At 37.2% G+C, this 24,347-nt stretch overlaps 1 protein-coding gene across 4 annotated transcripts in view; it reads right to left on the reverse strand.

The window, feature by feature from the left end:
* Nucleotides 1-24,347, reverse strand: part of LAMA4 (laminin subunit alpha 4) — a 151,158-nt gene that overhangs the window by 21,389 nt on the left and 105,422 nt on the right. For all 4 annotated transcript variants that reach the window (XM_044924414.2, XM_044924413.2, XM_025294727.3 and 1 more), the window contains 13 exons: nucleotides 22,647-22,786; nucleotides 20,277-20,453; nucleotides 19,435-19,580; nucleotides 18,836-18,998; nucleotides 17,823-17,956; nucleotides 17,185-17,356; nucleotides 14,419-14,550; nucleotides 13,159-13,301; nucleotides 11,007-11,145; nucleotides 10,418-10,555; nucleotides 7,754-7,887; nucleotides 5,470-5,634; nucleotides 2,460-2,613 (listed from right to left, as the gene is read on the reverse strand). In XM_044924414.2, the coding sequence (XP_044780349.2) occupies nucleotides 2,460-2,613; nucleotides 5,470-5,634; nucleotides 7,754-7,887; nucleotides 10,418-10,555; nucleotides 11,007-11,145; nucleotides 13,159-13,301; nucleotides 14,419-14,550; nucleotides 17,185-17,356; nucleotides 17,823-17,956; nucleotides 18,836-18,998; nucleotides 19,435-19,580; nucleotides 20,277-20,453; nucleotides 22,647-22,786 (1,937 nt within the window). The remainder of the gene's footprint in view (nucleotides 1-2,459; nucleotides 2,614-5,469; nucleotides 5,635-7,753; nucleotides 7,888-10,417; nucleotides 10,556-11,006; nucleotides 11,146-13,158; nucleotides 13,302-14,418; nucleotides 14,551-17,184; nucleotides 17,357-17,822; nucleotides 17,957-18,835; nucleotides 18,999-19,434; nucleotides 19,581-20,276; nucleotides 20,454-22,646; nucleotides 22,787-24,347) is intronic.

Genomic DNA, 24,347 nt, shown 5'->3' on the forward strand with positions numbered 1-24,347 from the left:
TGAAAAGCAGGGAGTGGCCTAATCTGATCCACTTGGGAAGAAATCTTGCAATAAAGTAAGAAGAGAGAGGAAATGTTTGGAGCTAGGGAGCTGGAGAACACAGCAAGAGTCAGGTTGAGACACAGGATCAGAGGGGAGAGGACAATTTCTGATTCAGGATTGCTGAATGAATGCACATAGCTTTCCCCCTCCCTAATTCCCATCGAAATGTCAGAAGAACTATACACATAAAAATAAATCCACCGTAGTCCTGGAAGTAGAGGAGGATTTCTACTAGTCAAACAAAGCAGTGTGGAATTTCCATAAAACAATATTGTAATACAGACTGGAACAGATTGACTATATATATATATATATTTTTTTTTGTTTTGTTTGGTTGTGCTGGGTCTTCATTGCTGTGCACAGGCTTTCTCTAATTGTGGCAAGTGGAGGGCATGTAAAATCTTCCTAGACCAGGGATTGAACCTGCATCCCCTGTATTAGCAGGTGGATTCTTAACCATGAGATCACAAGGGAAGCCCAAAACTCTTAATCTCATATGCGAAAAGATAAGACCTCCAAAAAAGTCTGTGTTCTGGGCAAATCCAAGAAATGAAGGAAATGCAAATCAAACCCACAGTGAGCTATCACCTCACACCTGTCAGAATGGCTATCATCAAAAAGAACACAAACTGGTGAGGGTGTGGAGAAAAAGGCATCCACTTACACTATTGGTGGGAATGCAGACTGGTGCAGCCACTGTGGAAAACAGCATGAAGGTATCTCAAAAAACTAAAAATATCACAGAACTACCATATGACCCAGCAATTCCACTCCTGGGGATATATCCAAAATAACACAAAAACTCTTATTTGAAGAGATACATATACCCAATGTTCACAGTAGCATTGTTTACATTTGCTAAGATACGGAAACAACCTAAAAGACCATCAAAAGATGAATAAAGAAGATACATACATTATACACACACACACACAAAGGACTACTACTCAGTCATAAAAAGAACAGAATTTTGCCATTTGCAGCAACATAGATGGACTTGCAGAACATAATGTTAAGTGAATAAGTCAGAGAAAGACAAATACTGTGGGATATCATTTATATGTGGAATCTAAAAAAGACAACAAACTAGTGACTATAACAAAAAAGAAGCAGACTCAGAGAGAGAACAAACTAGTGGTCAGCAGGGGGAGAGGAAAGTGGGGAGGGGCAGTGCAAGGGTGGAGAATAAGAGGTACGAACTATTAGGTATAAAATAAGCTACAGGGATATATTGAACAACATGGGGAATATGGCCAATATTTTATATTAACTATAAATGGAGTATGACCTTTAAAAATCATGAATCACTATATACTGTATACCTGTAACTTATGTAACATTATATTACTCTACTTCAATTAAAAAAACAAATAAAATAAAATAGGGGTTAAGGCTGGCCTCACTGATCAGATGAGAGTTGGGCAATACTTGAGAAGCTGTCAATGCAGATATTTGGGGGAAGCATGGTCTAGATAAGAGGAAAGCTCAAGGGAGGATCTTAAGGCAGGAGTGTACCTGGCTTGTTCTAGAAACAGCCGGTAGATCACTAGGAGGAGAAGAGCAAGTGAGAACAAGGGTCTCTATGACACTGTAGGAACTTCAGCGTTTAATCTGAGTGCAGTGGGAGGACCATTTTGAACACAGAAGTAACATGATAAGGCATGTTTAAAAGGACCTGGTTGTTGTGCTGAGAATATACTATTGGGGAACAAGGTAAAAACAGGGAGGCCTGTTGGGAGGCTATTACAGTGATTCAGATGAGAGACGACAATGGCTTGGACCAGACGGCGGCACTGGCATTTGACTGCATTGTTTACATTGGGCCAGGAAGGAGTCGGGAGGGTCAGACTGAAAGAATGAGAAGGAACTGGACCTTCATTTGTAATGAAGGCAAATAATGTACATGCTAGGTGTAAAACGAATGAGAGAACAGTCATCAGTGGCTGCAATTTAAGACTCAAGATTTTGAATGCAAAGTCACTCAGGTTGATGCCGCAGATCAACTGTGGATGTGAGTGGTTAAAAGCAAGGCCAAGGAAGGAGGGAAAACAAGGTAAGATCAGAAACCAATGATTTCTAGGACTGTGACAGAAACTAGAGGCCGTTATGCAACAACAAATGATACTAGAGAATGATCACAGTAAATAGTATGTATTTTTATATAAATTACAGAGCAATTTTAACCACTGTAATGAAAGCAGTTGGAAGTAAGAGCAAAAGCTTACTCAAACTGTTTCTTTGGGAATAAGAACCAATACAACAAATCTGGTAAACTGCAATATCAGATACTACAGAAATCATATCTTTCATACAAACACAGTTGCAAATGAGTAAATTCAATAAAGCACCAGTGATTAGAATTGTATGTGTGGAATAAAAGGGCAATCTAGAAGTTGGTGCAGCATTATCTTTTTTACCTTTTTATTCTGATTTGTTTTAGGCTTTGAGGAATTTCTTCCTTTTTTGTGAAGGAGAAACAATGGTGAAGACTCAATGGGACACTCATAAAGAGAAGTGTGGACCTTTTCAGAATACCGCTGGAAATCTTCGACCTCTACATCTCTATCCAACCTGTGTTTATAACAGAGGAAAGAAAAATCTTAAGAATGTTGTTCAGAATTACATGATGAAACTATGGAAGTCAAGGAACTTTAGCAATTAATGTATGTGTGTGTGTGTGTATGTGATGGGTCTTTATCCACCAACCACTATCTTAATTAGAACCCTTTAATTGATCATTTAACCAATTAACCAATAACTCTGTGCCTGGCACCAGCACACTCTGACAGATGAACATGTCTTTCCTCACCATGTCCTGGATGATGGGGACCTCATCTGTGTTACTTAATCTGTATTAAATTCCTCCCTTGCATGTTTTTGAACTCAGGGGGTTCTCATTGTCTATGTTAAGGATAAAACAACATGGCAGTCTACCGAATTGGAGAAGATATTTGCAAATAATATATCTGATAAGGGGTTAATATAAAAAATACACAAAGAACTCATACAATTGAACATTAAAACCAAACAACCTGATTGAAAAAGGGGGCATAGGACCTAAACAGACATTTCGCCAAAGAAGACATAAAGACATAAAATAGACACATGAAAAGATGCTTAACATCACTAATCATCAGGAAAATGCAAATCAAAACCACGAAGAGATACCACTCACCTGTCATGATGCCTATCATAAAAAAGACAAGATACAAGAAGTGTTAGTGAGGATGCAGAGAAAAGGGAACCCTCACGTTTTGTTGGTAGGAATGTAACTTAGTGCAGCCACTATGGAAAACAGGCTCCTCAAAACATTAAAACAGAACTACCACATGATCCAGCAATTCCATTGCTGGGTATTTACCAGAAGAAACCAAAAAGACTGATTTGAAAAGATACATGCACCCCTAGTTTCACTGCAGCATTATTTACAACAGCCACAATATGGAAGCAACTTAAGCGTTGACTGATAGATGAAGATGAATGGATAAAGATGGGCTATGTATATGTATATGAAATATTAGTTAGCCATGAAAAATGAAATCTTGCCATTTGTGACATGGATGGATCTAGAGGGTATTATGTTAAATGAAATAAGTCAGATGGAGAAAGACTACTATATGATTTCACTTAAAAGTGGAATCTAAAAAACAAAACAAACAACAAAACAGGGTCACAGATACAGAGAGCAAATGGGTGGATGCAGAAGGGGAGGTATGAGTCCAAAATTGGTGAAAAGGATTAAGAGGTACAAACCTCCACTTATAAATAAGCCATGGGCATCTAATAAACAACATAAGGAATATAGTTGATAACATTATAATAACAGTATGGTGAAAGATGGTTAGTAGACTTATCTTGGTGAGTACTTCATATACGCAAATGTCTCCTGAGAAATCTGTATGCAGGTCAAGAAGCAACAGTTATAAATGGATATGGAACAATGGACTGGTTCCAAATTGGGGAAGGAGTACGTCAAGGCTGAATAATGTCACCCTGCTTATTTAACTTACTTGCAGAGTATATCATAAGAAATGGCAGGCTAGATGAATCACAAACTGGAATCAAGATTTCTGGGAGAAATAGAAACAACCTCAGATATGCAGATGATACCACTCTAATGGCAGAAAGTAAAGAGTAACTAGAGAACTTCTTTTTCTTTCTTTTTTTTTTTTTTGATGAGGGCAAAAGAGAAGAGTGAAAAAGCTGGCCGAAAACTTAACAGTCAAAAAACTAAGATCATGGCATCCAGTCCCATCACTTTATGGCAAATAGATGGGGAAAAAGTGGAAGCAGTGACAGATTTTATTTTCTTGGGCTCCAAAATCACTGTGGACGGTGATGGCAGCCATGAAATTAAAAGACACTTGCTCCTTGGAAGAAAAGCTATGACAAACCTAGACAACATATGAAAAAGGAGAGACATCATTTTGCTGACAAAGGTCTGTCTAGTCAAAGCTATGGTTTTTCCAGTAGTCACGTATGGATGTGAGAGTTGAACACATAAAGAAGGCTGAGCACCGAAGAATTGATGCTTTTGAATTGTGGAGCTGGAGAAGACTCTTGAGAGTCCCTTGGATTGCAAGGAGATCAAACCAGTCAATCCTAAAGGAAATCAACCTTAAATATTCATTGGAAGGACTGACGCTACAGCTGAAGCTCCAATACTTTGGCCACCTGATGTGAAGAGCCGACTCATTAGAAAAGACCCTGATGCTGGGAAAGATTGAAGGCAAAAGGAGAAGCGGGTGGCAGAGGATAAGATGGTTAGATAGCAACACCAACTCAAAGGACATGAATATGAGCAAATTCAAGGAGATAACAGAGGACAGAGGAGCCTGGTGTGCTGCAGTCCATGGGGTTGAAAACAGTCAGACCTGACTTAGAGACCGAACAACAATCAGATGTCAAATCACTATGTAGTATACCTGAAACTGACATAATACTGTACATCAACCAAATTTCAACAAGAGAAAATTAAGGAAAAAATAGTCATGCATTAAATTAATATAAAAAACTCTTAAACCTCTGAGGATGATTTGGGTATGTTGCTCTGTATTATACCACTGACAGTAAGTACAGAAGTAACCACATTTAACATTCACAGTCTGCTGTATGTCATGTGCTTTATGCACATTATCTCAATTAATCCTCATAACAAGTTTACCAAGCAGGCCCTATTATTATCTGCATTTTGCAGCTGAAGAAACAAAGGCTTACTTAGCCGATGCCATACAAAAATTAAAAGGCAAAAAACTTACACACAAACCCAAGTGTGTCAGTTTTTCAAGCACATGCAAGCATTTATTTACTACCCTTCTGTGCCCCCAATATTTCATAGTTCTTAGTTTTATTAAGGAAAATATTTTAATTATCAACTTGAACGTCTTTATGGATCATGCAGATTTATGAATACTAAAAATACTGTACCTGGTAAAGTAGGCATTACTTATACATCCGGTGAAATTAACATACTGGGGAGTGATGGGTGAGCCGCCGAAGTAGAACTTCTTTTCACCTGCTTGGGTCTGCTCCACTTTCCCTTTGGTAGGATTCTTACTCCCAAGTCTGCTTTTATCTACTATCAATTCATACCTGTAAGGGAAAAAGCTTTTTTAAGCACTACACAGCCAACGTATTACTTGAGTTCCATTCTAGGTTGTATGTTTTCTCATGGAATTGAGAAATGGAACATTTGGTTAATGACAAGATAACAAGTTGCCAGACTCTTTGTGAGGCTCAGAATAAAATGGATGAATATTTCTATATGCAGAAAAGACTCTCCAAATCATGACTGGAATTTAAATCCATAGAAGCAGGTTCAAATGACTAGTCATCAGTAACTTTTCTTTTTTTTTTGGTGTGGAAAAATCAGAACATAAATCATAGTGATCATTTAATCACATTTGTGGGAAGCTATTTTCATTCTAAAGCACATTGACAGTGATTGGAAATGGTGTCTTGAAAAGAACTATTAACATTTTCTTTTAATGGGAGGGCTCCCCAGGAATGGACACAGAATAGCGGCAGTCTGCAACAGAAAATATATTGCTTTTGCAGAAAGAATTTTCCTTTTATGAAAGAGAAATACAGTATTACATACTTTAAAGATAAAGTTAAGACTTTTTAAAGTGAAGTTAAAGTGTTAGTCACTCAGTTGTGTCTGACTCTTTGTGACCCCACAGACTGTAGCCACCAAGCTCCTCTGTCCATGGAATTCTCCAGGCAAGAATACAGGAGTGGGTTGTCATTTCCTTCTCCAAAGACTTTTTAAAATGTGACCATAAATGTAACTTTCTCAATTTGTTTAATTAAAACCTAATGAAACCTGTTGTTTGTTAACTTTTTCTATGTACAAAACACTGCACTCCATTTAGTTTAAGTGGTATGTACTGGTACTTCCTTCAAGGAAATTATAGCTTATGGTTTCACTGGGAAAATTTTTATATACCTGTTAATTAATTTTAGAGTGACTTATTTTGAATGTTTTAAAAATTAACAGCAATTAAAAAAAAAGTAAGTTGTTCCTCTACCATTTTTTTTAAACACTAGCAACTCCTACAGCTCAACTCCAGAAAAATAAATGACCCAATCAAAAAATGGGCCAAAGAACTAAATAGACATTTCTCCAAAGAAGACATACAGATGGCTAACAAACACATGAAAAGATGCTCCACATCACTCATTATCAGAGAAATGCAAATCAAAACCACTATGAGGTACCATTTCACACCAGTCAGATGGCTGCGATCCAAAAGTCTACAAGCAATAAATGCTGGAGAGGGTGTGGAGAAAAGGGAACCCTCTTACACTGTTGGGAATGCAAACTAGCACAGCCACTATGGAGAACAGTGTGGAGATTCCTTAAAAAACTGGAAATAGAACTGCCTTATGATCCAGCAATCCCACTGCTGGGCATACACACTGAGGAAACCAGAAGGGAAAGAGACACGAGTACCCCAATGTTCATCACAGCACTGTTTATAATAGCCAGGACATGGAAGCAACCTAGATGTCCATCAGCAGATGAATGGATAAGAAAGCTGTGGTACATATACACAATGGAGTATTACTCAGCCATTAAAAACAATACATTTGAATCAGTTCTAATGAGGTGGATGAAACTGGAGCCTATTATACAGAGTGAAGTAAGCCAGAAAGAAAAACACCAATATGGTATACTAACGCATATATATGGAATTTAGAAACATGGTAACAATAACCCTGTGTACGAGACAGCAAAAGAGACACTGATGTATAGAACAGTCTTATGGACTCTGAGAGAGAGGGAGAGGGTGGGAAGATTTGGGAGAATGGCATTGAAACATGTAAAATATCATGTATGAAATGAGTTGCCAGTCCAGGTTCAATGCACGATACTGGATGCTTGGGGCTGGTGCACTGGGACGACCCAGAGGGATGGAATGGGGAGGGAGGAGGGAGGAGGGTTCAGGATGGGGAACACATGTATACCTGTGGCGGATTCATTTTGATATTTGGCAAAACTAATACAATTATGTAAAGTTTAAAAATAAAATAAAATTAAAAAAAAATAAAAAGCAAAAAAAAAAGAACTTTATGAAAAGATAAAAGTTATCTTTTTGAAAAGAAAAAAAAAAAAGAGATAGTCTACTATTAGTAGTGGTCATTGGACGAATTCATGTCCTACAGGTAAAGCCACGTGGTGGAAAGAACATAAAGTGAGGAGCTATACCTTGCTGGGGAGACGGAGGTAATGATGAAGTGGGACAGCCCATCATTGTACTGCTTGTCTGCCGACTGCACCTTGATTCCCTTTACATCCATGATTACAGTGCCATTATTCAGTGAGATGGAGAACATGTCTGACTGAAACGCAAGCACAGGTTTTTTAACAATGGAAGCCAGGGATCCAAAAGGTGGACATGTTTTCAGCATTTACTTATAGGACTGCTTAAAGGAACACACACATGTGAGAGGTTTGCTTGAAAAATAATTTCTATGAACAGCAACAAGAAAATACTCTATTGCCTGAACTGGTATGCTGCTTATAAAATTAGACACATTTTAATGGAAAGAGGAATGTCTTGTATTTAAACTGAAAATTTCAGGTGATTTTGTCATGCTAAGTAGCTGTTATCCCAGCGTCAGTTACTTTCTTTACTCAAGCATTTCTCTTCTGTCATCAGCCTCACTTTTGAAAAACCAGTATTTTAACTTCCTTGGGAAGGTAGTGAGACGACTAGGCAAGAGTTATTTTGCTAGTGTGGCTTGAGGTGGATGAAACTGGAGCCTATTATACAGAGTGAAGTAAGCCAGAAAGAAAAACACCAATACGGTATACTAACGCATATATATGGAATTTAGAAAGATGGTAACAATAACCCTGTGTACGAGACAGCAAAAGAGACACTGATGTATAGAACAGTCTTATGGACTCTGTGGGAGAGGGAGAGGGTGGAAAGATTTGGGAGAATGGCATTGAAACATGTAAAATATCATGTATGAAACGAGTTGCCAGTCCAGGTTCGATGCACGATACTGGATGCTTGGGGCTGGTGCACTGGGACAATCCAGAGGGATGGTATGGGGAGGGAGGAGGGAGGAGGGTTCAGGATGGGGAACACATGTATACCTGTGGCGGATTCATTTTGATATTTGGCAAAACTAATACCATTTTGTAAAGTTGAGGGTTCAGGATGGGGAACACATGTATACCTGTGGCGGATTCATTTTGATGTTTGACAAAACTAATACAATTATGTAAAGTTTAAAAATAAAATAAAATTTAAAAAAAAAAGCATAAAAAAAAAAATGTTTCACTTTCCAGCTGTGGTACATATACACAATGGAATATTACTCAGCTATTAAAAAGAATGCATTTGAATCAGTTCTAATGATGTGGATGAATCTGGAGCCTATTATACAAAGTATATCAGAAAGAAAAACACCAATACAGTATATTAATGCATATATATGGAATTTAGAAAGATGGTAACAATGACCCCATGTGCAAGACAGCAAAAGAGAGACAGATGTAAAGAACAGACTTTTGGACTCTGTGGGAGAAGGCGAGGGTGGGATGATTTGAGAGAATAGCATTGAAACATGTATATTATCATATGTGAAATAGATCGCCAGTCCAGGTTCGATGCATGAGACAGGGTGCTCAGGGCTGGTGCACTGGGATGACCCTGAGGGATGGGATGGGGAGGGAGGTGGGTGGGGGGTTCAGGATGGGGAACACATTACACCCATGGCTGATTCATGTGAATGAACAGCAAAAACCACGACAATATTGTACAGTAATTAGCCTCCAATTAAAAAAAAAAAAGGAACAGAAAAAAAAAGAAAAAAAATGTTTCATTTTCCATTTACAGAGGCAGAAAATTAAAAAATAGCAGAAGTTAACATCTATTTTTCTGAATTTCTTTATTGTTTGGCAATATTCCTTAAAATATTGGCAAAATGATAATCTTCCTTTTCTTCCCCGATATGGGCCTCAATCTCTACAGTTAGCTCTCAACATAAATACTTTAAGGTCACCAAACTTTTATAAAAGTTATTTTATTCTTGACATAGTATTAGTATATCTCTGTTCAGTTCAGTTCAGTTGCTCAGTTGTGTCTAACTCTTTGCGACCCCAAGGACTGCTACCCATGGACTGTAGCTAAAGTTCTACAGCAAATTAAAAAACTATTTCATAAATTGAGTCACACGTACTGTATATATACAATGAGGTTCTTAGCATATTTTGTGCTATGACTCTTTCGATAGTTTGGTGACACATATGGGCTCCTTCATAAAATATTTTAAAATCACTCAATAAAATATGTAGGAATACAAAGGAAACCAATTATGTTGAAATACAGTTTCAAAATACCAAAATGATAAATATGTGATATATATGTACTTCTACATTAAAGCACTAAATAATAAAATCTAGTAGCAGATCTAATAACTACTTTAATTTAGAAGTAGCAATAAACAAAAATGGTATTTTGAGATATATATAACATGGAATGAAAAATACCTTTAATTTCTACTAAAGACAAAATCATAGGTACTGCTAATATTACTGTGGTTTGTTGCTGACATTCACAATTGAATAAAATGCTAAATTTTAGTTAGAGAAAATAAAGATTTAATTTTTTCTCACCTAGTTCACAGACCTACTAAATTCTCTTCATGAACTCCTTAGGGAGGTTTATGAAGCCCAGGTTAAAAACTCACATATATTTATAATATTTTACAAACTGTTTGAAATGAGACATTCCATGTGTGTACAGGAGTCAAAATTAATCTGAATTGAAAATTACTTTTAATGTGCTTAGAAGTATTTTTAATAGACAAAACAATCACCACAAAGAAGTTTCCACCACAAAAAACAAATACTTACCCCTGATGCATAATAGAACAGTAATCCATTTGGCTGTAATGTTCGGAAATTAAAACCTCCTTCAAAGCCATCAAAAAAAGATATTTTCTGACTTGAAGCAATGTAACTCTGTCCATTGAAATATGCTCTGCGAGATATCTGTGTGCCAAAGAAAGTATGAATATAGTTTGTGATAATTATCAAATGCCTAAAATGTCCATTTCCTACATACGAAAGGCCTTATCTGCTAGCTCCTATATTAATAGTTATGTTTTAATTTCTGGTTTATGCTAGAATTCAGGCCTGTTAGCCTTCCTTCTGTATGCTGCTAACAGATGGGGTTTCAGCTTGCCTAATTCCTCTACTGTGAGTGAGTGAAGATGCTCACGTAGCCTCTCTGGGCTTTGGCATTCCAGCCATTGAAGGGTGAAGCAACTGGACAAGTCCAGAGGATTCCCATAAGCCTTTTTAGCGTAATGATCCTTCTGTCTGCTGGTGGCAGAAAGGAACCCAAGGTGTACACAGGATCACAGAGAAAAGAGTTTTTTCAGCTTTTAAGAAAGGTAAGGTTCTTGTTTATTTATTAAAAACCTTTCAATTGTGTACTTACAAGAGAGTCTTCTGGGCATCCATAGCCAACTCCCAGGGTTTCTGTCTGTTCTAATAAATTGAAATCTTTCTTTTGGAACTGGAAGCCCTTCATGCATCCTCTGAAGTTGATATCTAGGGGAAGATGTGCTCTTAAGGTCCTGGAAAAGAAAATCAGTCTTTACCGATACAGCTGTGATGATGATGGTGGTAGAGGTGATGATGACATCATCTAACATATGCAGGATGTCAAATTTGATTTTATTTATAGTTATTTTTAATGCCTTTGTAATTATTCACATTTCCATGCTTTCTTTCATAAGTACACAGTAATTTCTAATCTTGGCATACAGAACAGCTTTATTCTGCATGGAGACAATTTGTTTACTTCTTTATAGTTTTCAAGATCCTTTAACTTACATCAGCTCATTTTATCTTTATAACAATTCAGAGAGCTAGATGGTGATGCTATTCTTTCTCTTTTACAGATGATTAATAGGTTCAACCATAATGAATTGACATATGTATAGATCAAAAACTGTGAACTCTTGGCAGTTTCACATGGTTTACCTATAAATGAAATATTAAGTCTTTTTTTTCCTATGTCACAAGTAGAAAGTTAGGATTTGAACCCAGGTCTTCAGTTGTCCACTAATCCTACTTGAGTCATGAACTCAATTACTTGTTTGCAACACACTAATCAACCAAGGCTAGAGAAGTTTTCAATGAACGTTGGGTCTTCGGAGCAATAGGAAAGTGAGAAATCCTTTATCTTTAAGATCAAAGATGGCATTTTGCTCAAAACAGTACCCATCACTATGCCTAATAGATAGGAAGTGCCCAAGAACATAGTATTGGATACTGAATGAATACGAAGTTAATTCTGAGTAAGTTGCAATGACTTCAATGTATTTTAGATGAACACTGACCAACTAAGGGGTAACAGTCCCATTGTATTCTGCTCTCACAAGATCATGCCTGGATGACATGCTAATTGATAGATTAAGTTGCACATGTAGCAACCACAATGGTTAAAGATCCCAAGTGGCATGGCTGAAGGAATGAGGATATTTAGTCTGGAAAGGAAGCTTAAAGTTGGGGTCTTATCCCAGAAAAATTAGAATTTCTGGAGAATGACTGTGGGTAGTGATGTTTATAAACATTCTCTAGGTCATTCTAAAGAGAACCAGGGTTGAGAGTGACTGGACTGGAATATCGGAATATCCTAACGCTTCTCTCAGTTTAGGATCTCTCATGCTATGAATTGAGTGTAATAAGAGACAGTTGAATTTTTTAATATATCAGAATAATATTTCATTACACTTAATTTGGGTTTCCCAGGCAGCGCTAGTGGTAAAGAACCCACCCGCCAAGGCAGGAGACATAGGTTCGATCCCTGGATTGGGAAGATCCCCTTGAAGAGGGCAGGACAGCTCACTCCAGTATTCATGCATGGAGAATCCCATGGACAGAGGAACCTAGTGAGCTACTGTCCATAGGGTTGCAAAGAGTCGATACGACTGAAGAGACTTAACACGCACACATACTTCCCTGGTGGCTCAGCAGTAAAGAATCTGCCTGCAAATGCAGAAGACGTAAGTTTGATTTCTGGGTGGAGAAGATCCCCTCGTGGAGGAAATGGCAACCTACTCCAATATTCTTGCCTGGGAAATCTGATGGACAGAAAAGCCCGGCAGGCTACCATCCATGAAGTCACAAAAGAGTTGGACACAACTCATCGACTAAACAACAACAACATACTTAATTCACAACTCCTGGAACAGGCTTAAAATTTTGGTTTACTCTCAGATACTATTTGAGAGTTCAAATAACTCTAAATTAATACTAAAACAAAAGTAAATGGACACAATGCTTCTTTGCTTTCACATATGCTCCACCTTTCTTCTTGTGGATAAGAAATACTGCATTAGACTATGTTCTAAGAGTAATACATAAAGCCTTTTGTAGATCACATTTACCCGATGCTAATTTAAGGGGGTCACAAGGACTGGTTGCACAGGGCACACAGGTATATGATTGTGTGTGTGCCCTTGCACATGTGCACAGAAGTAGTAGGTGGGAAGGCTCAAACATTTACTACACTTCTTCTGGATGTGGAGTCCTCAGCCCAGTGCGTTAGGAACAAACAGCTTAACAAGGACAAAAAAGCTTACCTTGATTGTAAGATTTCTGGGGGAGCTCCTCCAATGTATATGTCTGTAAAAGGTATCTTCATCTTTTCATTATCCATGCTCTTGACATGTCGTCTGTCAACTACCAAAATCATTTTCTTATCATTGTGGTAAATGATTGAGATCTGGGAGAAATAATACATAATAAGTCCTGATAATTGCTTAACAATCAGCTTTTTGAAGACTGCTATGTATTTTAATTATTTAATAATAATTTATTATTCATAAGTATTTAATTATGTTGTAACAGCTGAGCCTCCATGATCTTATGCTTATTTGTTTACAAAATGGGTAATAGCTCTTCCTTCCTTACTCACAGACATGAAAACTCTTAGTCATATTACCAGAAGTTCCCATTTGCTGGAGAAGGATTCCATATGGATTCACAGCTAGCCCAAGAAAAATTCTGTTATGAGATCAACTTTTTAATTAATATTTTGTTCCTTTGAGGGGATTCAGGAAAAAAGTGCCTTCTGAACCCTGGTCTGCATGTTTGCAGATGTCATTTTTTGGTGACACAATAAGCTTTAATGAATGTGGGAAAATTCCAGTCAGAGAAATAGTTAAAATATTCTTCTATTGTAAACCACCCTCATGAAGGCTATGGACTTTGAACTGAAAAGAGAAATATAGCCTCTACTCTGCATTTTAGTTCAACTTAGACGATACTGTGACTTCTACATATTTTATTAAAGTATAGATTTAAAGTAGTTGTTAGTAAAAACAGATGAAATATCAGTATACTGCACATCTGTGTCAAGACAGATGAGCATTCTCTGGGGGTTCTCATTTATAAGAAAACCTGTGTTACTATTTTCTAAGTGTCAGAGAAAAGGTTTAAAAAGGAAATTCTTCACTTACATCTACTCTTTTTATATTTAATGGGACTCAAGGAAAAAGCAAAAACAAAATAGCTTTATATCTACATTCTCATTTGCAACAAATGTACAGAAGTGCCATCATAATCAATATATTGAATATCAACAGGAGTCTTTTGATCAATGAAGCAATTAAAATGTATCTTCACTGACTCTTTTACTGGAAACTCCAGTATGATAAAAATGTCCACTCTTTTAAAGCAAATGTTATCCTGGAATTGAGTATATGAGAGCCTTTCATTGGTTTTTATATGTGAAAGTGTTCAGTTTAATTACTTTCTCACCTATATCATTTGACCATGTGATTAGATCAATAGATCCAAATACAAATAAAACAACACATTCAAACTGCAATGATCAGTACCTCATGGTATTTTGCATCATTAATTTGAGCTTTCTTTAATGTGTCTTCAAGATGCACAGGGCCGTTGCTAAACCCAAAGTCATAGAACACATGTAGGTAACCACTGCGCATTTCCAAGCTGAAAAACATACTCTGTGGAGAAGAAAAAAAGCTGTAGACATGAGAGTCTGCTATTAAGAAAGAGCAGGTTTAGCTGAATTTGAGAAATAACAGTATACTCTTTATTATTAAAACTGTCTGAAGAATACAGAAGTCTCATGAAATTTTTACTATGAAATAAAAATCACCACTACATTCAGATCAGCAGTTACATCTCATATACCAAAGTTTTAATATTCATACACAATTTAAAACAATTATCTTCTACTGTTTTTACTTGTGAATTAATAAAAATTTAAATTTACCTTATTGATTTTTAACAATCTTGAAAACAGAGTACTATAGGCCATATGTATTCAACAGCCCTATTTTAAGGCAATGTTTGAAAGTTGTAACAGGCCAACAGATGTGACTACATTTCATTTTTAAGAGCAAAATTGGTACCACTGAAAAATAATTCCAAGGTATGCTGAAAAGAATCTTGGAAAATTATCAGTAAATATGGATAAAAGGAAAAGAAGGCCCACTTCTGTTAACACTGGATTTATATAAATAAACATGGAATTATTATGCACTTAGATCACATGATATTCAACAACCAAAGTAATTCTATAACACTCAAGTAATTTACTGGTCAGGCATGCTTGTTTTAGAAGATAGTTCATAGACACAAGAATTCAGTGGATACGAAGAATAAAGTATTATGGTTGTTGTTCAGTTGCTAAGTCGTGTCCGACTCCCCAACCCTAACTATCTCCTGGAATTTGTTCAAATTTATGTTCATTGAGTTGGTGATGGTAAAGTCCCTATTTCACTGAAAGTTATCTCTTGGACAGAGTTTATATACTCCTAAGAATGTGGTACACAATCCACTGGGGGATAGAAAGAAAATATTTCAACTTCTATTTATACTCATTTTAAAACTCTAAAATTGAGAAGCCAACTTTTAATATTTAATACATAGATTTACTCTGGGCCCTCATTTTGTCCTTTGAGTGGGTTTTCGCAGGATTCAGATTCACACTTTGAGAATGAAGTTCCACACTTGAAGGTGGGCCACGGCCCACTCTGCACTGATTTCTTTGTGTTTAGCCTATTACAATTACTGCAGTTTATGGGTACTTGGTTACATGGATTTATGAATAAGGCCACTTAATAATAGGATATTTATAATGATTTTCTACTGAAATATTGTGATGTGAAAATATTCTGAGACACATAGATATTTTCAGATTAATTCCTACAAATTAGTAAAAATGTGGTCAAATTTTGAGAGCATTACACATTTGCTTTATAAAATGAATTATTCTAATCTTATTGACTTTTATTTGTGATAACAAATGTCTTTTAGTAGTATGAAACCCACTAGCTACTTAAAATATATACTTGATCTGTTGTTTCAAGGTAGGGACATTATAACAATGAAGGAGAAACTATTTTGGTGGGGAAGAAAGTTGTACTCTGGAGAGATGGTTTTTTAAAAAAAAAAAAATCTGAAAATTTTTCTACTGTTAAGTAAATTTGCTGATGAAAACAATGTAATTTTTCATGTTTTTATGTACTACCATAAAAACTCTCATATCTACTCTACTAAAACTTTTTTGGAAAAAAAAAGTTTGTTTTTTTTTAAAGTTTAAAAGTTTTTCAAATGAAGATTTTTAATGGTCTTGAATTCTTCTGTTAAAGTTTACAAAATGATATACTATCTGATAATGTGCCAGCCATTTTCAAAGACAACTTCTACCAATCAGTGAATGAAATAATAATGATATCATGATTTACTAAGCATAGCCAATGATATACTTCCTACATTTTTATTTATATGAGTTATCTTGTCCAGTTATGATAGCCAATAAAACTTAGTACTGAAATAAACTGGACTCATGATAAGACTTTAGTATTACAAAGAATTTAATGTGACTTTAAAAATACTTAAACATATTTAATTACATTGTTCTCACTAACACTACCATTAATAATTTTTGTGTCACTAGCAAAATAAAAATAATTTTTTAAACTTCTTTGTATTCTTGCCTCGAGAATCTCATGAACAGAGGAGCCTGGAGGGCTACAGTCCATGGGGTCACAAGAGTTGGACACGACTTAGCGGCTAAACCACTACCACCATTTTAAACTTGCATTTGTTTCAACATTTTATATTTATATAAATTATATTTCTCCTAGTTTTGAATATTATATTCATATATAGTGTGTGTATATCATTAATAAAGAAATGCATATATATATATACACACACACACACACACATATGTTAAGCATTCAAACTCTTTTTCAACTGATTAGGGCATATGATTTAAAAAGTAAGTGCTAAAGTTCTGTAGACATATACAAAGAGTTGGACATGATTGAGCGACTGAACTGATGCTCATTTAGATCTTGGTGCTGATTTTCATTAAAGTTCTCTTAGTTTATTGAATGTATTATATTTAATATACATCTAAAAATATAGTGCAGGGAAATGCCATTTCATGGCTGCTTTTACTTACTGCTGACATCATGTCCCTGCAGGAAAAGAAAACCAATTTTGCTTTATAAACTAAACCTTCAGCTTTATGGCATGACACACTCAACTTGGGAAGGTTCCTAGAAACATGCATGGTGGAAAGTAAAGGCAATAAGGGAGAAGATGTAGGACTTTCTACTCACTCCGTTGACCATGAGGAGCACGAGGCCATTGTCAGCTGGTGTTCTAACTTCGATGTCAAAGCGAGTCACCTGACCAAACTTCCCTCTCCTCGTGATATCCCTCACTATGGCATAACTAGAGCCATCGAAGAAATAGCTGGCAGCCCGACTCTGCGTAAAGGCCAGTTTGTCTCTGAAATAAAAATGCGAGGATCATATAAACATGACAGTATCTGTTATGCTTTCAAATGAGGTTCTTTTCAACCCATTCTCATGACATTTTCCATGGGTCTTACAGCATTTAAATGAAGTCCTGATGTCTGCATGTGAGACATAAAGAAGCATTTAGAAAAAATTGTCTGTGATGGATTTTTTTTTCTTAGCACCCCGTGTGCTAAGATAACAGAACGTTCTAGTGAGACCCTAGTTTCTGTTATCCAAAACCAAAGCTGCAATTTAGGAGTTTAACTTTTTAATAATTGTGCATGCTCATTATGATAGAGAAGAACTGAAAAGTTGTTTACATGCATGACTATTAAGCAGTTTCAAAATTCGTTTTCCCCAAGAAAAGACTGAAAACCTGAGTACTGACCCACACTTGTCCTATTTGCAGCTCTTGCATAGCCATCACATTTTCAGTGCTCTTAGCATGCTCTTACCTGGCACAGGGCACTGATTTGGAGGGATCCATATTATAGATGTGCTTAAAGTTGTACAAGCTGATCACATCATTATTCAAAGTGGCCAATTCCAGGCAGCCAACAAAGCCAGGCAGGTTTAAGCTAGCAGGGAGCTGTGAAACAAAGTGAAGTCAATTCTCCCATGACTACATTTCATCCAGTCCACACAGATCAGGCTGGGAGACAAAGGTCAAGGGGACCTTCACATTGACAGAAATATCATTCTAGACCTGAGTTTATGTCTATTCTATGCTAAACCATTCAGATATAGAATGATTGTTCAGTTGTTCGTATCTTAGCAGACAGGGTGTAGGTTTACTGAGAATATACTATGTGCCAGTCACTCGCCTGACAATGGATTCATGACCAAAGTCAATCCTCACACTAGCTCCATGAGGTAGGTATTCCTGTCCTCAGATAAAGAGAGAGAAAGTAATCCTCAGAAGAGTTCAATAATGTGCCTCTAACTAGTGAGTAATAGTTCTGCACCTGAAATTGTAGATCAACTCCTTGTCTTCTTGGGCCCTTCCTGAATCTGCCCTTCATCAGGTCATCTGTCTCCCTAGATCCTACCCCCTCCCACATCCCAGGTATTTCATTTCCTGCTTGTGTATCAGCTGAAATAACTGAGTTTTTGAAACTGTCATCTGTAAACCTGAAGACTAGCTATAAACCTACAAGGTACAGGCATTCTTGCAGTAGGTGGGGTAATATTAATTATAAATGCATGTATCAGGATGAAACACATTTGATATTCAAGTTTTAGCTATAGCATGAAAGTATTTGACACTATGAAAATATGTGTAGCAGAGATCAGATTTACACAGCATATTTACAGACCCTGATTCAGAATTCTACCACCTACTGAACTAAACTCTGTTTTTAAGGTATCAAGGTTTCCAATCAACCCCGAGTCACTGTAGGTGTTATGGACTTCTAAAAACAATCATTGTAGATTTGCAATTAAGTAAAAATATGGCTGGATAGCTTACCTTGAAGTTTGATGGCACGCCCCCAACATAAAACACAGTGTCTTCGGGATCCAGATCCAACAAGGAGTCATCTCCAGCAAATTCCCCCTTTTTAATAAACTTTTCCTCTGCAGTGCTACTTAGACTTGGGACTGTTAAAAACACCTTTCCGTGTTTTCCTACCCTGTTCAGATAAAGAATTTTCACTCCTTAGTAGCTAGATAATTTGTATAAAATACTTTTTTTTTTTAAATGTCAAAATGTGAAAATCCCTTCATCACAGACTTGGTGACTTGATTTTGTCATTTTTGTAAGCATTTACATAATGTCAACAATCAATGGGAAGGGGAAGAACCACAGTCCACCTTGGAACTGGATTTGTGGATTGGCCAGATTAAAAAAAAACAACTAATAATCAGATTTCTATTTAGAAGTGATGACTATTTTTTCTAATTTTTTGTTTCCTATCAAGGTACTTGTGAAGAAATACATAAATAATGGAAGAAAGAGGAGCAACATCCACAGAAAGACTGTGTGTATGTATCTGTGTGTGTGTGAGTGCATTCAATAGATTTCTTACGAAATGTGCAGATCAGCCCTGCGTCATGGATTCACTTTACCTTTCAATCTTGACAATGCTGAAGTAAGCAGGCCAGGTACTGACAGGCTTGGAGTCCAAGGGAATCTCTACATCCTTAGTTCCCAAATTATAAACGTACACCAGGTTGTCATTTTTGATTGCAAGACCCATGTACTCTTTTTTGGCCTGAAATGTTAAGAAGTCTTATAAATAAAATTTATATGAATGAATATCATTTTTGTTCTCATTTCTTTAAAGGACAATTAGCAATCTAAACGTTTGGCTGTCTATAAGGCATATCTGGCTTGAATTATTACCAGAGTGCCTGTTAGACTGGGCAGCGCCTCCTTCTTTCCAGCCTCCCTATGGCTGCATCAGTGTGAGGCCCCTGCCCACTGCCCACCCCCCACCACACCCCTCTGTGCCTGTCTAAGTATACCCTGGACAGGAAGGCAAGCACCTCTGGGCTTGTGGACATTTGATGGCTGCCCAGAAGGTGCTAACCTTGTTTCATTAATCTGGGAATATAATGCCGCCTGCCAATACCGACTGCTGAATACCTTCAAGCAGGGTTCAGCATTAAATATAGTAAGTCTCTGTACTCTGGATGTCTTTGAAATGCAGCATTCAGACTCCTGAGTTTGCAGCGTGAGGGTGATATGAGGAAACCACAAAAATATCCCCCACAGAGGAAGAATTACCTGTCCCACACAAAGAAGGACTTGCTACTTTAGTCTTGGCCTTCTGATCTACACCTTCTGAGGTGCTAGAATGGGAATTTTGTTTGTTTGCACAGGTAGTTTTTTTTTTTTTTGAGGCAAGAGAAAAGCACTTATCTTTCCTTTTAATGTAATTCCATCTTGTAAAACCACTTGCTCTTACGTTTTTGCTTCCGAGGTACAGGATGAACTGATCTGCAGTCACAGCCAGTTCCGATTGCTTCACAGGAGGAGGCTTCATGTACAGGCTCAGAGATGTAAAGGTCTTTAAGTCATCCATGCTGGCTCTGGGGTGCACCTCGACTGCTGACTGGCCATCAAACATCATGGAGACTTGGATCTGAAGTTAGAAAATTATTTCATTAAAGTGCAGAAGTACAGAAATGGGCATAGTGCTTTCCCATGGTTCTCAGTGGGCTTCCCTCATTTCTTAGGAGGTCTCTGAGCTTTACTCATGACCCCCAAGCCTTTGTTTACTTTGTCCTTATCTTGTTGGAGAAAGGATATAAAGAAGATAATACAGCTTAAATTTAAAGCTAGGTGAAAGAAAAAGGCAAAACAAAAAGGCAACAAAGTAGGTCTAAGAATGAGGGTAAATATGAATTCCACAATGAACTACCTATTTGGTTAAAGTGAACTAAACAGCTTGAAAGGATACTTTGTTATACAATTCACAAGGCCCATAAATTTAACAACTAATTGATCAGGAGAATAATAACTAATCTTGGGTTCTAATACAGCTAGGACCTTCTCCCTAGGGTCTTCAAAAGAGGAGCACTGGTGAGGCTGTGAGCAGTATCCTAGACCATGTTTAGACAGTTGGGAGGGGTCTAGACTCAGCTTCTAAGTCTTATATGAGGTCTTGAAATCTGGCTCTACCACTTACTAGCTGTGGAACCATGAGCAAATCACTTAACCTGCAGTTTCGTCATTGTTAAATGAGGACAAAAGATTTGTTAAGAGGATGAAACAAGGTAACTATAAAGTGTTTTCCAGTGTCTGGCTCTATCATAATAACTGTAATGATGACTTCATTAAGACATTCCTTATAATAATCCTTAGAAAGGCATCACAATGAAGCACAATTCAGAAAATGCATTTCTAAGAGGCCCAGTGTGACATGCCGACCTGGTCTGATTCAAGGTGATTTTCAGAATATTCAGAAGTGTAAGCACTGTGTATATTCATGCCATTATGCAAATATTTATGAATAATTAGATATATTACATCAATTGACTAATATTAATTTAGTTAATATTGATGGCCAGTGAGTTCAAGATTATATTTCCAAGTGCCTAAAGTGCAGCTGTCCTATGTGGCCAGTTGAGACGAATACAATACATCTTAGTAAATAATCAAGCAGTATATGGGGTTAAAGTCTGTAAAAATTGAGAGTTTGAAAAAGATATCTACTGTATTAGAAAGCATCTCCCTTTGGGGAGCTGTGTGGGTTCCCCAAGGCATTGCCAGGACTTTCTTCAGAAAATGGTTTTAGGGGATTAAGGCTCCTAAATTCTACTCCATAGAAATAAAAGTACCAGAAGGCATTCACAGAAACCTAGCTTTGGAAATGCCATTTACTGACAATAAATCTTTTTTGAAATGTTCTCCAAGGTATCTAAAAGGTGATTTGTGGCGTAGGGCTAATTACCATATATTATTTAAAAGTTGGGTATATTTAGCAATAATAATTTCCTTCATTACAAAACAGTTGATTTCCAGTTCTTAATTCTGTCAGTGATTAGGGCCAATAGTCTGTTCAAGTTGACTCGCAATTGAGAAAATACAACCATACAATTTGGTTGTTAAAAAAAATCATGCTGGTCTATAAATGAATAAAAAACAAATTAGAAAAGGGGCCAAGAACAAGCCCTGTTGTGCCACAGTGAAAATGTTAATTGTTGTGTTAGGGTATTTCCTATCAATGCTGGCACTAGTTACGGTGTTGTGTTGCTTCTGTGTAGCATGTCAGAATGGGGACTTTGTTGAAATTGTTCAGTTTAGCTGCTATGTGTTAAGCCTGTGGAGAGGTCAGTAAAAGTTTCGTATCATCTATGCTGTGCCAGAGAATTCTTAGAAAAGGCAGATGGGCAAGAATATTGCATTTAGTAATTACACAAATACAGCTGTTAGGATAATGAATAGTAATAGTAAAATTGAGTCTTTAACTGGGGTTGGCCTTCTTTGGTTCCTTTTGCTCTATGAGCTATGTTGACTAGGCTAAATATATACCTCTGAATCTTGGCTACACATTAAGAATCACTGAGGAACTTAAAACAAACAAACAAACAAAAAACACACAGGTTTTGAGCCCTCATTTAGACAGCCCCATTATTGCTTTATGGTTGGGACCAGGAATTGGTTTGGTTTTCAAATCTCCTCGCTGAGTCTAATGAACAGATGGAGCTGAGAACTATCAAGCTGGATAATACAGTAGAAAGTTCCCAGCTCTGGAAGCTGCCCAAGGATCTAAGCTCAGCCTCACGCTGTGCTTATCACTGAGTGACTGATAATGACTCTCTTCACTGGTTACCTTGCTGGCAACACTTCTGGTCTGAGCAATGAGCTCTCGGATCCTTTGGATGCTGGCGGAAACATTGCTTGCAGGCCGCTTCTGTTCTACCGTACGAAGCTGATCCAGGAGCTGAGGGACAACCTCTGTCAGGTTTCCAACTGTGGTTAATAAAAATGAATCATTTGAGTAGATATCTCAGTAGTTAAGTCTACTTCAGCAATCAGGTGAAGAGATAACAAATGCATGGTTATTTCTGGTAGAACTATAAGAAACTAATTTTATAAGAAAATAATGAAACTATATTTAATTCTAAAAAATTAATAGTTAAGTCCAAAGCATAATCAGTTTCTATCCTGCAATGTTTACAATATATATTGATCTATAAATTGTATGCAGAGCAAGCTGATATACAATGTACATTTCTAAAGGGCGGGACCCATGACAAGTACACAGATGTTTCACTAAAGAGCACAAGCTCTGCTTACATTTCTAACTGATATAACAGGTCAAAAGAAATGTTGGGCAAGGTGGGGTGGGTGGGAAGGTTTTTTTCTAAGATGCCTGTTCACACATCACAATGCCACTGCAGTGGTCCCAGCAGAAGCAGAGCTGGATGGAAGAAATAAGGGAGCATGCCCGGAAAAGTGGCAGTGGTGCCAAGGCTGGGGGTTGGGGAGTCATGACCTATGATCCTAGACAAAGGTGGTAGTATCAGCAGATCATACTGATTTTTAAGGTTATTTTCTTTTTGTGTGTGAGGCGGGGGTGGGGGGGGGACGGGGGAGGAGGGAATATATAATTCACACAGAGAAAAGAGCACAAATCATGAGGATACAATTTGATGGAAAAAAAAAAATCCAAAACAGAGAATAGCATAGCTTTCTTCAAAGTTTCATGGACTGAAGCAGTGGTTCTCAATGTGTGGTCCCCAGACCAGCAATATGGGGATGGGGTCCAGGTGGTTCTGATACACACTTGTGTTTGAGAACCATTGGAGTACAAAACAAATACCTTTGGGCAAACTCCTAGCTAAGGGCAGGGCATGGTCACCGAGCATGAGCAGCTGAGCAAAAGCAAGCCTCTTCCTGGAGCCAAATTAAACTCAGATTCAGGAGAATAGGGCTTCCCTGGAGCCTCAGCTGGTAAAGAATCCACCTGTAATGTGGGAGACCTGGGTTTGATCTCTGAGTTGGGACGATCCCCTGCAGAAGGGAAAGGTTACCCACTCCAGTATTCTGGCCTGGAGAATTCCATGGACTGTACAGTCCATGGGGTCGTAAAGAGTCAGACACAACTGAGCTACTTTCATTTTCATACTTCAGGAGACTATTTCAGTGAGGACCTAGGAAACATCTCTTTTCTGTACTTAGGAAACAAACTGCTTCTCCAACAAAAGGAAATAAATTAGGTAAATAATTAGCTACTATCAGTTTAGTGTGTTTATTAATACAGAGGTAAGTGTATGTTATTTGGATCACTGACCACAAGAGCCATACTATAAAATGACTATTATTATATAGTATAACAGTCTTTAACATTAAAGGCAGTAGAGTACATTTAAAGCATTGCATTAAATGTTGGTTATGAAAATGTGTACAAAACAGGGTTTTTCTCCCCTCAATTCTCTCAGAGAAATGGAGCCACTTTAGAGTCTTTATGAACTCTCATATTACAATATGCCTTTTTATTTACTTGTTTTGTATGGCAACCCACTCCAGT

This window comes from Bubalus bubalis, chromosome 10 (genome assembly GCF_019923935.1).
Source record: "Bubalus bubalis isolate 160015118507 breed Murrah chromosome 10, NDDB_SH_1, whole genome shotgun sequence".
In the NCBI taxonomy this organism is placed as follows: domain Eukaryota; kingdom Metazoa; phylum Chordata; class Mammalia; order Artiodactyla; family Bovidae; genus Bubalus; species Bubalus bubalis.